This window comes from Castor canadensis, chromosome 7, assembly GCF_047511655.1.
Source record: "Castor canadensis chromosome 7, mCasCan1.hap1v2, whole genome shotgun sequence".
Classification (NCBI taxonomy): Eukaryota; Metazoa; Chordata; class Mammalia; order Rodentia; family Castoridae; genus Castor; species Castor canadensis.
Genome location: NC_133392.1, coordinates 30,806,935 through 30,822,995, shown reverse-complemented (window position 1 = coordinate 30,822,995; position 16,061 = coordinate 30,806,935). Strand labels below are relative to the sequence as shown.

At 40.0% G+C, this 16,061-nt stretch overlaps 1 protein-coding gene across 1 annotated transcript in view; it reads right to left on the bottom strand.

Annotated features, from left to right (window-relative positions):
- Hpse2 (heparanase 2 (inactive)) overlaps positions 1-16,061 on the bottom strand; it is a 663,188-nt gene that overhangs the window by 136,493 nt on the left and 510,634 nt on the right. The window contains exons 8-9 of the mRNA XM_074078564.1: positions 14,458-14,564; positions 9,567-9,681 (exon numbers count right to left, since the gene is read on the bottom strand). Of these exons, the coding sequence (XP_073934665.1) occupies positions 9,567-9,681; positions 14,458-14,564 (222 nt within the window). The remainder of the gene's footprint in view (positions 1-9,566; positions 9,682-14,457; positions 14,565-16,061) is intronic.

The window sequence follows — 16,061 nt, the reverse complement described above, 5'->3', positions numbered from 1 at the left end:
TTTCTTTTCCTCTTCCCTCCATCCCTTCTTCTCTTTCTTTCTAGATAATTTTTAGTGGTATAGTGTGCTGATGAGGTCGGTGAGGTATAGCACCTTTCATTCCAGAGCTGACCTTGCTTTTCCTCACCTGCAGGTTACTTCAAGGATAGCTCACACTCCTAAACTCAGGCCCCATGAGCCTGTAATTGCTTCTTCTCCCTAATTTATTTAGGTTGCTACACAATTTGCTGTAGCTGTGATCCCTCAGCATTGCAATCTGGGAACAATATAAATGGTTGATGGCAGAGTGAGATTTTCAATTGTTGCTTCTCAGTGATCCATATAATGTGCTGTCATTAGCACTTTGATGTGACATATCATGCTTTCCAGGGCTTATTGAGCCATTTATAAATACCAAATGAAGGTGTTAGAGCTAGCATTACAGCCCCTTACTGCTTTAATTGCCTTCCCTGGGAAAGGCTGGCTGGCTACTTCTCTAGAGGGAAATAAAATGTAATTTTTAGTTTGCCTTTAACCATTTGCAGTCAACTTCTCTCAAGTGCAGGAATCACAGTTTCCCCTTTTTGTTCTCCTAATTTTCTAGCAATTTAACTTTTACCAAAAAATCTACTTTTAGTTATTATTACTTGAATTGATTTTCAGGTACTTGTACAAATACCTAAATATATATTATCTCACAACAGTTATGTTCTGGTTATGACTGATAATTATTATTGTTATTTACAGAACTTCACATTTTACAAAGGGACTTTATAAATAATAATACTAGTTAACATTTATTGAATATTTACTATGGGGTGAGAGATATATATGAATTAGCTCATTTAATCTATTTCAATAACCCTCTGAGATAGATGCTATTATTGTCTGCATTTTATAAGACAGGAAATTGATGTTCATTGAGGCTTTGCAGTAAATCCAAGGACATACAGCTCTCCAATGGTAGAGCTTGGTTTGAAATGCTGGCCACTCTGATTCCAAAGTCAGTATTTTCAGCAGTACATTCAATACTCCCTGCTCTCCATCCCCAGCACAGGTAGCTGCCCCTCCATATGCCTTTTACAGAAGAGAAAGTAAAGATTCACAGGACTAGAAAATTATGGTACTGCATTTTGAGCTTGAATCTTCTGATTTAAGGTCCAGAGCTCTCTCTTCTTCCCAAAGCAGCTATAATCGAGGTGAGCTGTTACAACTACTAGTGTGTTGCTGACATACTGTGTACACTTCTCAGGTTGATAAATAAACCAGCGATGAGAACTGTTTGTAAAAAATCAGAGGAGCTTCTATGTAGAAGCATTAGGAATAAAAGAGCTGCCTGCCTGGTGAGATGGTGCGGAGCCAGAATTAGAGACGCAGTGGAGAAAAGAAGCAAGTCATGCCCACTGGGCATGCAGCCCAGGCACTCTGGCCACTGATGGAGCCAGCCTGAGTCTCAGTGATTGATCCTGCAGCGAAGGATGCCCCTCTCTCAGCAGCCACGGGCTCCCACAAAGGAAGGCTGCACATGGAGAAGTCTTTGTCAGGGCCCCTAATGACAGGGTAGGGTTTCACATCACAGTTACCCCTAAACAGGTATACTCTGCTTCTTTCATCTTCCTGATGGCTCCCACGGGAAAGAAAAGAAAAAGAAGAAAAGGCTACACCAAGAAACAGGTCATAGGGTAGTTTGACTGGGTTTTGTACCTCCCCCGCCATACCACCTCCAGATTTATTGTTTTGGAATTCTTTAATTTTCACACACCCTGTGTGGCCACTGGGTAGCAATGGAAAAACCTTTCCTAAATAATTTTTCATAACTCATCTACCATGACTCACTGGAAAATTAATGCCTCTGTATCTCTGCATATGTTACTGCCTGTGTTTAGAAGATGCTTCTGAGATCCCAATTTTCCCATGTGTAGCTAATTTGTCCTTCTTCAGGATCCAGCTCAGGCTGTCTCCTCCAGAAAGCCTTCCTGGCTGCCCCATACTGCCCTGCACCCAGTCTAGCTTCTGCATTCCTTTTCCATCCTTTTAAAGGACTTCTGCCATAGTCCCTGCTAACTCACTGTCTCTCTAGCTGTGCTGTAAGTGACACAAAGGCAGAGACAGTGCCTCCAAAGTTCAGTACAGTATCTAGCATACAGGCTGAGTGGAACAAGTGGCTATGAATGAATGAACATGGGTGAGAAATGAGACTGAAACACATTTGCCTAACTATTTAAAGTACTTAGTCCCTTCAAAAAACCTATTTTTTCTTTTAAAAAATATCTTTTATTTTTCAGATTTGAAGAGGAATATAACAGATTGCAACAATCTTACACACAAAAAAATTCAAAAGAAAAAAATAACTGTCAGTAATCCCACTACCAAAGGAAACCACTTTTAACATATAGATATCATCCTTTCCAATAATTTTCTATATTTACATGTAAATACAAAAATCAGAGTCTTATTGCCATAACTGATTTTCTCCAGGACAGAATGATGACTTTTGGAGGCAGATAGAGGAGGAAGTTTTTATCCCAATTCAAACAATGGGAAACTGGACCCTCAGACATGCAGTTGACTAAAGGGAGCTAGGACTAGAACCCACAAGTCTCTGCATAGTTCCTGGATCCTGCTGCTCCCTGTGATGCCTCCTGCTTAGGAGGAGCACTTCTTGCATCAGCCCATACATCAGTAGGACATGGCTTTGTTACTGGGTATTCTTAAAGAAAGGGACAGCGTTAAGCTGATTCCTGTGTCTATATCCCACGGGGTACTGTATCTAATATTTTGAAGGGAAACAAGGATGGAACATCCAGGATCTTGTCCTAGAATCTTGTGAAAGGCTAACGAAGTGAGCCAGACAAGCAATAGTGAAAGAGTTTCTTTTCAAAGGTCACATGGCATCTGAATGTGATGGCTTGGCTCAGAATGTGTTGCTATGGGAACTACAACCATAGGTTAATCTCTCTATAGACTACTGAGCTCCAAGTCATGACCAATGACTGTATTCTGGAACAATATACACAGAAGGTGCTCCATGGATGTTCATTGGGCACAAAAGTACGCTGACAACAATTGTCCATGCTACAATACTCAGTATAGAAAAGGTAACACAGTGTGATTGACCTTTTTATTTTACTCTAAATAGAGGACTACACACAATAGATTATTAGCTTTGCAGATGTTGGGAGCATATCTTATTTATGTGCATATCTGTATAATGCCTAGCACAGAGGCAGACATAGTTGAGGTGTGGATGTTTTCTGAATTGAATTATATTTGTGTGAAGACTCCTTTTCCTAGCTTGGCGTGGGAGTTAAGAAGATGTTGACTAGTAATTCACCATTCCTTTCCCCGAAAGCTCTGTAAATCAAGTTCTTAAAAAAAGCAGCAAGCTAAATTCCAAAACCTTCTCTGAGGAGAAATGCCCACGGCTGGTGGGGTCTGGACTATGTCCATCGAATGTGCAGATCTCTTCTGCACAAACATTGCCTACTCCCAAGGGAGCCCATGACTGACTGACTGGCTGTGGAGACTCATGTATCCCCTCTTTCCCAATGATGGGGCGGGGTGGGGGGGTTGGGAAAAGGGTGGGAGTTGAGTGATGAAGCACGGCTTAACTAAATGCTCTCCTCTTCCCAAGAGAAGAAAAGTCTTACAAGAGGAGGGCTGGCACTTTTCTGGAAGAACAACTATGAAGAACAGGAAATGTTGAAAAAAAATTTTTTTTTCTGAGTAGAACACAAGTTTCACTCTCTCTTGATTCCCTCCCTCCCCTTTAAGGATTTATTTTAAAGAGAAGTTTTAGGTTGACAGTAAAGTTGAAAGGAAGGTACAGAGATGTCCCACATACTTCCGGTTTCCTTGGTCTCCTCCATTATCAACAACTCCCACCAGAATGGAACATTTGTTACATTTGATGAACCTACATCATTAATACTAAAAGTCCATAGTTTACAATAGGGTTCACCCATGGTGTTGTCCATTGTATAGTTTTGGATGAATGTATGTTTTCACAATTACAATTATTTTCCAGAGTAGTTTCATTGCCTTAGATATTCTCTGTGCTCCACCATCCATCCCTGCTAACTCCTGATCCACTGATCATTTATTTTTTTCTCCCTTACAGGCCCATTTCTTACACTCTCTTACCTGGGACTGGTGCTATTGGAACGGCCCTTCCAAAGCTGAGTTGGAGTCCCATGAACTGGGACCAAAGCTGGCTAGGCAGGGAGAAGAGTAACACAAGATGCGGCTTGAGGAGCTATAAGGCCAAGATGCTCACTTTTTCTGGATTTACTCAAGATACTAACAAAAACAAAAACAAGACAATATTTGCTAATAAGATCCTTTCCTGAATTGTACTGAGCTGAGTTTGAAGTAACTGGAATAGAAAATAATGTTTTTTCTGAGACTCAAACACAACTCACAAATCCCCTAAGCTCTTAAACTCCTGAAGGTCTAATCACAATGTAAAATCCACAAGTTTTTATTGGCAGTGTTTGATTATCCGTTGCACAACTCTCTGAAATGGCAACCAATTCAATTCCCAGGTCTGTCTCCATTTTCCATTGCAGGGACCTGCTGGCAATGTCTGTCAGTTTGGTGCCCTGGTCTAGCCTTGTAAATTCTTTCCAGGGGAGACATTAGGACACAGTGTCCCAGCTGCCAAGTTCCCTACTTATAAGGCACAGAATTTATCACTACAAGGAAAGATAGAAAAAGAAAGCCTGCTACCTTTTAAAATAATTTTACATACAGTTTCTTTATTACAGCTGCCCAGCTTATTTAAGCCTCTGTGCTAAATCAATGGAACTTGTTTTAGCTTCATATGGACTTCTGTGATCTCTGCTACCACCATGCATCACCTGAGATATTTTGTGCCATGCTTTTAAAGGAAGTCACTGGCAATAACTCTCATTTGGAGAGAACAAAGTCATGAGAATTCATGTCTTTAACTTATACATGGTTGTACAAAGGTACATGTAGGGTTGGTAAGGTATCCAGACTTGTTCAGCTCTGGAAATGAAGCCTGTCTAGTCTTTCAAAAATCAACTTTGTCAGGCCTGTTTTCTTCTCTCCAGTTCCCCAACAGTCCTGTTTTTATCTTCAGACTCAACTCTAAGGTAGAATTTGCCTTGGGCCACTGTAATGACACCTAAGAGACTATTCTAAGAAATAATGAAGTACAAGTTTAGGAAAATAGGATTTAGAGCTGCAAAACTGAGATTTCCAGCTCTTACTGCTCATCTGGCATTGGATATTCACTTGATAACCTCCTAGAACCTTAGTTTCTCCTCAGCAAAATAAATAAAGTCATTTATCTCACCAGACTTTCTTCAGCAGTTATGACCAACTACAATTATCTTGTTCCAATGTTTATTTGTTTTCCATTTCTCTGTATTCTGCACTACGTTATAGGCTCCAAGAGATCAGGAACCACAGTGGCCCATTGCCAGGAATAGCAACCAGCACACAGTATATGATTAAGAAGAGTGAATGAACCTTGAGTGAAGAAAGGAAAGAATAACGGAAAGAAGAGAAGAAAAGAAAAAGGATGGAAAGAGGGAAGGGAGGATAGAGTTTTGGGGAAATTGTTGATGTACCATTTATAGAAGTAGTCTGTAAATTGTTAAAGGCAATCTATATTATTAAAAATGGCAACTAGAGGGAGAAGAGAAGATGGTGGCTAGAGGGAGGAAGCAGAAAGTGAGCCTCTTATAGTGAAATCTTGGAGAGGTGCTGGAGACACACTTTGCAGGCATGATCACTGAGAAGAGGCATAACTTTGACCCCTCCACACCTCCAGCCAGTGCAGAGAATCTCCACTTCACATTAAACGGGGAAACTAGGAGGGCCCCCGGGCCACCAGTCGCCCGTGCCCAGACGGCTTGGGAAGATGTGGACCAGGTGAGCTTTGCGGTACCGCGGTACTCCCACAGACAAGCCTGGGCCAGAGCAGCATAGCCCCCTGGACAGACCAACCTCCACCCGGGGAAAAAAGAGAAACTGAGTAATAAGCAATAAGAACAATAAAGGCACGCGGGAAAGAGGGTGGGGTGCACTGAGCACCAAAGATTAAGGAAGGGAATCCTTCCCGGAACTGTGAATAAACAAGCTGGGTGGGCAGAAGAGGCTCCAGCGGAAGCAGGGGCGCGCGCCCAGCAACCAGGAGCAGGAAACTTGTGAGAGTGGTAGAGGGAGGAAAACTCCACAGGAGAGGAGGGACGACCCACTTCCCACGTGAGCTGTAAACAAACATGGCGGCTGGCAGGCACAGCAGCACTGCCCAGTAATCAGAAGCAGGACAGCTTGTAAAAGTGGCAGTGGGAGGAAAACTGCACAGGAGAGGGGGGAAGACCCACTTCCCACATGAACTGTAAATAAACACGCAGGCCTGAGAAAGTGGGTGCAGTGTCACCTTCTCCAGTGTGCTTGGAAAGGGGAAACTTGTAGCAGAGGCTCACACACAGGAGAACTCTGAGTAAACAAAGTCTGCAGGGCCAGGTGAGTACAAAGCTCACCCCAGAGATCTGCATAAATAACACCTCTAGCAACAGCAGGCTGACAGCAGTGGGCAGGCAAGCCACAGCCGCATTCTCAGAACTGTCTCCAGACTCTTTTTTTTTTTATTCTCTTTTTCTCCCTACATTTGATGAGAGAACAACCGAATTACACCTGCATGCTGAAAAACTTACTGAAACTGTATTGCATTTGAACTTGGGACACTTGGTGGGATTTGTGTGTGTGTGTGTGTGTGTGAGTGTAGTTTTGTTCCACTTTATGCATTCCCTTTGATGAGACAACTACAGAACAACATCTGAGGCACCATCTCCAGGAATGGAGACTGAGATGGACACCCAAATTATTAAGACTGAAACTTTATTGCATTTGAACTTGGAAGTTTTTTGGTTTTTTGGGTTTTTGGGTTTTTTTTAATTTTCTATTTTTCATTTTATTTTATTTTTATATATAGATATTTCTTTCATTTACTTGTTTTTTATTTGTATTCTTATCTTTTTTTTTATTTTCAATAAGAAAAAATTCAAATGGCCAAAAAACACATGAAAAAATGCTAACCATCTCTAGCAATAAAGGAAATGCAAATTAAAACCACACTAAGATTCCACCCCACCCCTGTTAGAATAGCCATCATTAGCAACACCACCAACAACAGGTGTTGGCGAGGATGCGGGGAAAAAGGAACCCTCTTACACTGTTGGTGGGAATGTAAACTAGTACAACCACTCTGGAAAAAAATTTGGAGGCTACTTAAAAAGCTAAACATTAATCTACCATTTGATCCAGCAATACCATTCTTGGGGATATACCCAAAAAACTGTGACACAGTTTACTCCAGAGGCACCTGCACACCCATGTTTATTGCAGCACTGTTCACAATAGCCAAGTTATGGAAACAGCCAAGATGCCCCACCACCGATGAATGGATTAAGAAAATGTGGTATCTATACACAATGGAATTTTATACAGCCATGAAGAATGAAATGTTATCATTTGCTGGTAAATGGATGGAATTGGAGAACATCATTCTGAGTGAGGTTAGCCTGGCCCAAAAGACCAAAAATCGTATGTTCTCCCTCATATGCGGACATTAGATCAAGGGCAAACACAACAAGGGGATTGGACTTTGAGCACATGATAAAAGCGAGAGCACACAAGGGAGGGGTGAGGATAGGTAAGACACCTAAAAAATTAGCTGGCATTTGTTGCCCTCAACGCAGAGACACTAAAGCAGATACCTTAAAGCAACTGAGGCCAATAGGAGAAGGGGACCAGGAACTAGAGAAAAGGTGAGATCAAAAAGAATTAACCTAGAAGGTAACACACACGCACAGGAAATTAATGTGAGTCAACTCCCTGTATAGCTATCCTTATCTCAACCAGCAAAAACCCTTATTCCTTCCTATTATTGCTTATACTTTCTCTATAACAAAATTAGAAATAAGGGCAAAATAGTTTCTGCTGGGTATTGAGGGGGTAGGGGGAGAGGGAGGGGTGGAGTGGGTGGTAAGGGAGGGGATGGGGGCAGGGGGGAGAAATGACCCAAGCCTTGTATGCACATATGAATAAGAAAATTAAAAAAATGGCAACTAACACTCAATGCATTAATCATACTAGGGTGATCTTTTAAAAATGTAAGTTAGATGGCGTTACTTCCCTGATGAAAGCCCTCCAATGGCTTTTCAGACTCCTCACCATACAAACCAAACTGCCCTTGTGTCATCTGGCCCCTACCTACCTCATTTCTAATGTGTCTCCTGCCTCCCTGCCATGCCCCAGGCACTCTGGTCTTCTAGGGTTTTTATGAACATACCAAGTTTGCTTTTGTCCTGGAGGCTTTGGTTAGCATCTTTGCTGCTTGGAAAGTTCTCTGAAGTTGGCATAGTTGGCTTCTTACTGTCATTGGGCCCTGTCTACCCTGTCACCTTTTCAGGGAGACCCTTCCTGCACATGCATCTAGAGGAGCCCACACAGAATTATTTATTCATTCACTTATCTATTACAGTTTCCTCCCCAGTACCTGATGTTCAATAAATGTTTACTTATGTTTATTTCAAATAGATGTTATCTCATATTTGTTTAATGATGAAATTTCATAGATACTTTTCTAATTATTTTGTTTTACTTACACAGATATATGAGATAAAACAATATAAAACAAACCCCTGTGGTTCCCAACTGAAAACTCCTTCCCTAAGTCTAAGACTGGCTCTAATCCCCTCTTCCCTATCCTGCTTCAGACTCTAAGTCCCTTAGATTAAAAGAGGCAGAATTGGATCGCTTCAAAGGGGAGCCCCAGCTCTGAAATCCTACGAGTTGTTGAGAGGAGTCTGACCTTTCATCATGGCTATGATAAAAAAAAAAACCCACTAAAACATGTAGTATTTGTGAAATACATAGCTTTTTTGGAATAAGTTGGTGTTCTCAGATTAGTCAATAAAGTCACTAGACAAACTAAGAACTCCATGCTTGCCATTTTCCTTTATTTTTCTCTTCATTTTTCTTTCCTAGAGAAGGTGGTGTTTTGGGCAAATTGTCCCCTCATTGTCACATAGGAGTCAACATCTAACTGTAAGTGCATTTCAGCCACTCCCCAAGAGATGGACTCCTACTGTATCTAATCTTGGCTAACACTCCCCCCATCTGCTTTCAACATGCTACATTTGACGTTAACTAATGCCTCCTATTAGCATTAAAAGAAAACAAGCTGGGAAAATTCACTCTCAAGCAGAGTTCAAACAGGCCACAAGTAGATGTGGAATCTCAATTGCACAAGGTTTCTTAAAATAATAGTAATAAATATATAAATATTTGCACATAAATGTCCATATATGTATATGCATGCATGCATATGTATATGTAGATGTGTGTCTACAAAATAGGGGTGTGTGTGTATGGTGAAGCCCAAAGTCTGTGAAATGGGTCAAGGAAACAAATGCAAGATGCTTCTGCTTGGTTTATGAAATTAGTTGGAAACACAAAAAGGAGACAAATTTTCCTAGAGTGGAAAAAGGCATGATCAACAGAACTGGACGATACAGAAAAGGAGTTAGGAGTCTTCGTCCCACACTTACTGGTAACGGGTTAAAGTTCTGGTCCACCAGGTGATTGTATCCATGGTCAAAAAATGAATGCCGTATAACAACATCAATGCCCCGATTGGCCAGCATTCCTAAAGTGTTCAGCCATCTAAAAGGCAGAGAAAAAAGCTACATCAGGATAGTTTTTAAATGGTATCTAATAAACTCTAAACAGATCAATTATGACATACAAACACTAATCTTCTACCATCAAATTTACCTAAAGACTTTAAAGGAGAAAATTATTTTAAGTATTGAATACACAAGTATAAGAGATTTCAAAGATTATCAAACTTAATCTATTTTATAGGAAAAGAAACTGAGGTCTGGGAAGTAAAATGAAGTATCCTTGGTCACAAAATCATTGTTGTTAATAACATGTTTTGTGATAGAATACAAACAAGTGAACCTCCTAGCCACTTGTAAGTCTAATGCTCTCTACCCTGGCCACAGACATACATACTATCTAGAATGTACTCTGTACAGCTCATCCTCAAATTTCTCTGCTTGCACTTCTGTCAACGGACATGTATCTTCCTTGGGACTTTAACCTATGACCTATATGAGGGTAGTCCAGTCATTTGCATTTCATATATAAGACTGTCAATAGTCAGAAACAATAATTTTCCTGGGCACTATAATAAGCTATTCAGGAGTTCAAGTATACCACCATCACACATATGTTGCAATGGATGACCTGCACTGGTCACACACCCCACTAGGCCAAATAGCTACTTTCCAGAGCATGTTGTCCTTTGAAACTATTGTCCTCTTGGTTCTTCCAACACTCACTGTTGACTCTGCCTTTGCAATTTATGCCTACAATTCATTCATCATTCATTTTTTTCTCTCTCTGTATTCCCACCTCTGAATCTTAGGAAAACTTGTAATAATATAGTACATGTATAATAAATGTGATTTAGAGATTCAATGTCTACATGAAAGATAAGGCATTTTACAGTCTGTCCCAAGAATATGTATGTCTAGTTTTATCTATCGCCTCATCTCCCCTCTCTTCTTACCTTAAACCTTATTCTCCACAGGCTCTAAGCTACATAAAACTACTGTTGAGTAGCCAAATACACAATACTTTCTTGACTTAGCTGAATCTTCATACATGTTTTAACTTCTGCTAGAATTTCCTTCCTATCCTTCTCTACCCATCTCTTTTCCTTTAGCAAATTTCTTATTTATTAATCTCCAAGTCAGGTATCCACTTCTAATCTCTGCAGCACCTTCCTCTCCACTTCCTCAGAACTTTTATTTATTTATGTCCTCTGCTAGCCCACTGGATCAGAGTCACTTATTTTTCTACCTTCTCCCATTAGTTATGAGCTCATCAAGCACAGACGCATTTGAACTTATACCCCAAACACCCCTCACAGTTCCTAGTACAGTGGAGGTGCTCAGTATTCTTTAGGTTGAGGTTTATCTGGATAAAATTAGATTCTAAGAACTTTGAGAATCACCATTCAGCACATGGGAAAAATTACACACAGTTATGATTTCCCAAATCTGAAACCATATGGAGCTCCAAACTCGTGACTTGTAGAAGAATTAAGTTTTTTTCCTTGTTGGAATAAAGAGCATTGTTAATTCTTATTTTATGAATAAATATTGTTCAGATTTTCAAATCTTTTTCACATTTACAATTTTATTTTATTCTCATGAAAACTAACACATTTAGTGACAATTAGAGTTACAAAAACACAGTGAAAAGCAAAGTAAAGCCAAACACAAAAACAAAAGTTTTAAATCAAAAGGAAAATCTGGCTATAATATAGCAGAACCTTTTAGTGTTTGTTTTTGTCCAGATTGGGACATTGTGACCCAGAGAATGGAAATTACTTTTGGAACATCACATGGCTAAGCTACTTGCCTTTATTATTTTTATGAATTTGGCAACCCTATGAAATCAGGATAACAGGTTAAGCTTTTCCTTTAGTACTGAGGCACAATAGTAAGTAACTTGTCAAACAATGCCCTGTGGTAGAAATAAATCATGAATCCTAGGCTAATGCATCCTAAATCAGTGTTCTCATGTTGAAAAAGCAAAAATACAATTGGATATATAGCTAACAATAATTTATTTGTAAAAATAAATATGGCTTTTTACCTCCTATTCTTATACTTGTTCAATGAAAAAAGAAGCAAAACATTTGAGTAAATAGCCAATAACACGTATGTGAGTCCTTCGATTTAGCAACCTCTGTATATCAATACAGGACTGTATCTTGGTATTTTTGTATTTGAAATGATCCCATTTGTTTAGGCATTTATTATTTATTTAATAATGTTAATTAATCAGGTGTAAATCCTATTCATTATTCTTGGCATTGGGGATACATACAAAATGCTTGTGCGACAATGTAAGTCATTGCTAAACACTGGACATGTAAATATCTGTGTGTATACATTTATAAGAACACTATCAGAGTCTTATTTGTGACCTCTACACAGTCTAACACAATGACATGCAGAATATATACACAACAAATAAATGTTAATTAGTAAACCTGAATAATGGTAGCATATGGGCAGGTTTTGAAGGAACTAGGAAGTGAGAGGGAAGAATATGCACTGTTTTTCCAAAACCCACATCCCTGCAGCACCTCAGTACAGCAATTCAAAAATGACTAAGGCCAGGACCACTGCTACATCATCACTTTTAGAGGAGAATGGTTAGTATTGAAGTTAACTTCATCTTCTTCCTGTTATAATAAGCCCCCAGGGAGAGGGAAAGAGTTTTTCAAGACTCCCTTCTATGCTCAGGTAGAGACAGTTGGTAAAAATAGCTGGTGTTCCCCCATTGCTACCTTAATTACTATCTTTCATGCCACAATTATTTATTGAATGTCTACTATATCCCAGAAACTGCTAGGTGTTGGAGACACAGCAGCATACCAAGGGTTTATTTGCAGGATGCCAAAGAATCTCAAAGTCCTGACTGGGAAAAATTACTTTTAAATCCCTGGTAGTGGAGAATTCTGATTCATGTGTGCCTGTGTCCTAGTGAGCTCATAGTTATTTGATGTTGGAAAACACTGGGAAAATGCCATCTTATTTATTGCTTACTAGTCTCTTGGAGGTTCCTAGAATGCTTTACTTTTTTTTTTTTTCCAGGAACCAGCTTATACCCCTTAGAACTAGACTCATAGGGTACATTTCAGTGTGCTGCCAGTGGAGTTGAGATCAAACAGATGACAAGGAGGAAGGGAGAAGACCAGGAGCAGAACAAACTAGTTTTATCTGATTTCTGTCAACTAAACATTGAGAATTTCAACTACAGCCCAAATCTAAACTATGTTTATCTGTGTGCTGTGAAGTGAATGCAGAGATCTATGGATATTTGGTTGGTGCTCATGAAAAGGCAGGTCTCTGTTCCAGTTGCCTTCATGAAGGTCTATGGTATTTCTCATTTCACATCTTTCCTTAAAGTAAAGAATGTTCATGAAATCACTCAGAGCAACTGGGCTGCTCTCTGGACCTCAGAGCAGTCATCTGGTGATACCTGAGCAAAGAACATTTTGGGGCTGATTCCAAAGGGCCCAACCTGGCCTCTCACCTTTGCACTGGGGCTCATATCAAACCAGAAGGGGAATGTATTTTTGAAAGAAGACTTTCCACAGCATTACATTGTATGCTGATTTACTTCATTTCATTCATTTGAATCATGCTTATTAGACAACTTCTCTATACTACATGTTAGATGCTAAAGATACAGATATGGAAGACGCAAGGTATCACCATGAATTACACCGACTGGAATCTTCATCTGCATTTGCCAGGACTCCATCTGTAAAGGCAAACTACTTGGCTGGCCTGAATTGTCCTTCATGAATGTATTAAAGAGGCTGTTTCAGTGGAGGGGATAATTAGGAACAGCTGTTAGGAGCAAAACTCATAGTTGAGGGCAAAGCTACAGTTCTAAGGAGAACACTGCTCATCCAGAAAGCCAGGGCCAAAGGACTCGGGTAGACCAGGAGAAAGTCATACTGTTAGTCTGTGGTTGTGAGACGTTTGTCCCTACCATGTGACACTGGCAGGTCAGAAACAGGCCCTATTCTGCTGGCTTAAGTCATTCTCCAGACAACTACACCAGTCTTCACGTTCATTTCTCATGCCTTCCAAATTCCTGTGCATACTATTGCTGAAGCCACTGTTTCAAAAACACAAGTCATATTGTATCTCTCTTCTCCTCCAAAATTGTCAGTAGCTTGATGTAGAACAAGAGCCACATTTCTTCTACTTGGTTTTCAAGACCTTCTATGATCTGGTAGTAAGCCCTCTTTCTAAACCTCAGCCATCATTATATTCCTACAGATAACAAAGCTTTAGTCACTTAATCATTGCCCCCTTTCCTGTGCCTGTAATGTTTTTGGCATGAAATACTTCCCTCTGCTGTCACTACTATTCTTCACCTATGAAATTAGAGTAATCCTTCTGTGTCCCATTTAAATATCACTTCCTCCACAAAGCCTTTCCTGATAGTCCCAGTCAGAGAAATTCCTTATTCCTTTGCATGTCTGTCACTTTCTTTCTATGGAAAGACCATGTGGGACAGAAGAAAGGTACTTTATTGTAGAGAAATTGAAGCCACTTGACTCTGGAGCAGACTGCCTGCATTTAAATCTGGGCTCTGCTTCTAACCAAGAGTGGCTTTGGGTAAGTTACTTTGCCTCTATCTTTCAATTTCTTTATCTAGATTATGAGCATAATACTAGCATTGATCTCACTGTCTCATTATAAAAATAATAGCATCAATCTCACTGGTCGTTAAATTATTAAACATATAGAAAGTACTTGGCCTTGCCCCACAATGCCACAGTTTCACTCTCCTCCCTTTCTGAAAGCCCCTGGGAGAGAAATTTCAGGTGTTACTTACAAGAATCCTGCAGCATAGGAATCTGATAGATTGTTTGTGCCTCCTGCGGAGGTGGTCACAACACCTTCCAGCCAAATCTTCTTTCCAGGAGTGTATGCATTAACCACCTGTTCACACAACAAAAGCAGAAGGGGATGATGAGATTTTAGAAGCTATTCCCAAATGAGAAACAACATCATTCCTTACAGGAAGTGTCTCCAATTCTCTGTTCCTACATGGTCATGATGTGTGCTTTGTTTCATGATGACACATCTAGTAAAGAGATTTGGCATACACACAGACAAAAGCATTATCATTGACACTTGTCCACACTTGTCCACTAAAAGTGATTATCATTTTCTCCCAAGTAAACCCAAGTGACAATGTGATAGAACAAGTGGATATTCTAGGTTGTAAGGAGTCTTTAGAGATGCAACACCCTTCACTGGCAAGCAGAAATCATGTTTCCGTGTTAACAAGTATTGAGAAGCAAACTTTTTTTCAGTACTCTGTTATGGCAGTTTTATGACAACCTGCACTGTCAAGCATTAGAAATCAGGAATCATGAGACGGTAGAGAGAAATGTTTTGGAGAGGTATTTTATAATAAGTATAGCATGTTTGTTGCAACTGCATTTTGAGAAACTGCAGTAGGTGTTAAAAAAATAAAAAGGCACTGATCTACAGATCATCTCCTATACAGGGAGCAACACTAGCTACATGTGTGTTTTCCAAGCAGATGCAAAGCCTCTTGTCAACAATGTGGCCTTCTGAAGTTTGGAGACGGCCCAGGCTCTGATCCACATTCTACCATGATTGGGGTGTGGATACTCTGGAAAGCAATCTGGCAGTTCTTAGGGGTAATGTTGTAACAAGTATTATTAGCCCCTGAAAGTAGAGTCCAAGTCAAACCTACAGGTTGTTTATTCAAAAAATAATAAGGAACAGGATGCCAGACTAAGGGATTAAAACAGGGAAGAAGGGAAAAACCAACAGAAGAATGTTTCTCAAGTTGGTAACTAATGCTGGCAACTTTCACCACACTGTACAGGGATTTTGGTAAGAGCCTTAGACACTATCTCAAAACTGTTCCCTGGGATAGAATGGAAATCCCCTTGGTTCCTATCTCTCAAAAGTTAAGAGTAAGCCTGTAACTGTTACCCCTTTTCCCCATTTCATGCAGACCTGAGTTCTGAGCAGGTTCCCCGAGTATTTGATGTTTCTGTACACAGAAGTCCCAGGCCAAGAAATGAAGGTTAGAGACCATTGTGCTACACTACCATCAAGCTGCTTGCAGCCTGTTACTGGCCTAGTTTTGGTCTCTGCAGCAATGGCTAGAGTAGGAAGTGGGATTGGGTAGATTCTGCTAATACGCAAGAGAGGTTGATAAAGAACACAGGGCATTTAGGTCCTGTGGACCCCCAATTCCTCTCCTAGACATACACACCAAAGCTATTATTCCTCAGGCTTCTAAAAAGATAAGTATGAAGGTATTCTTTATGGTGGGTGTCCATTGTTAGAGGAATGGAAAAATAAAATGTGGCTGAAACATACTATAAAATATTATGCAGTAGTTGGAACAATACATCCAATGTAAATCCAGTAACATGAGTATGTTTTAAATCT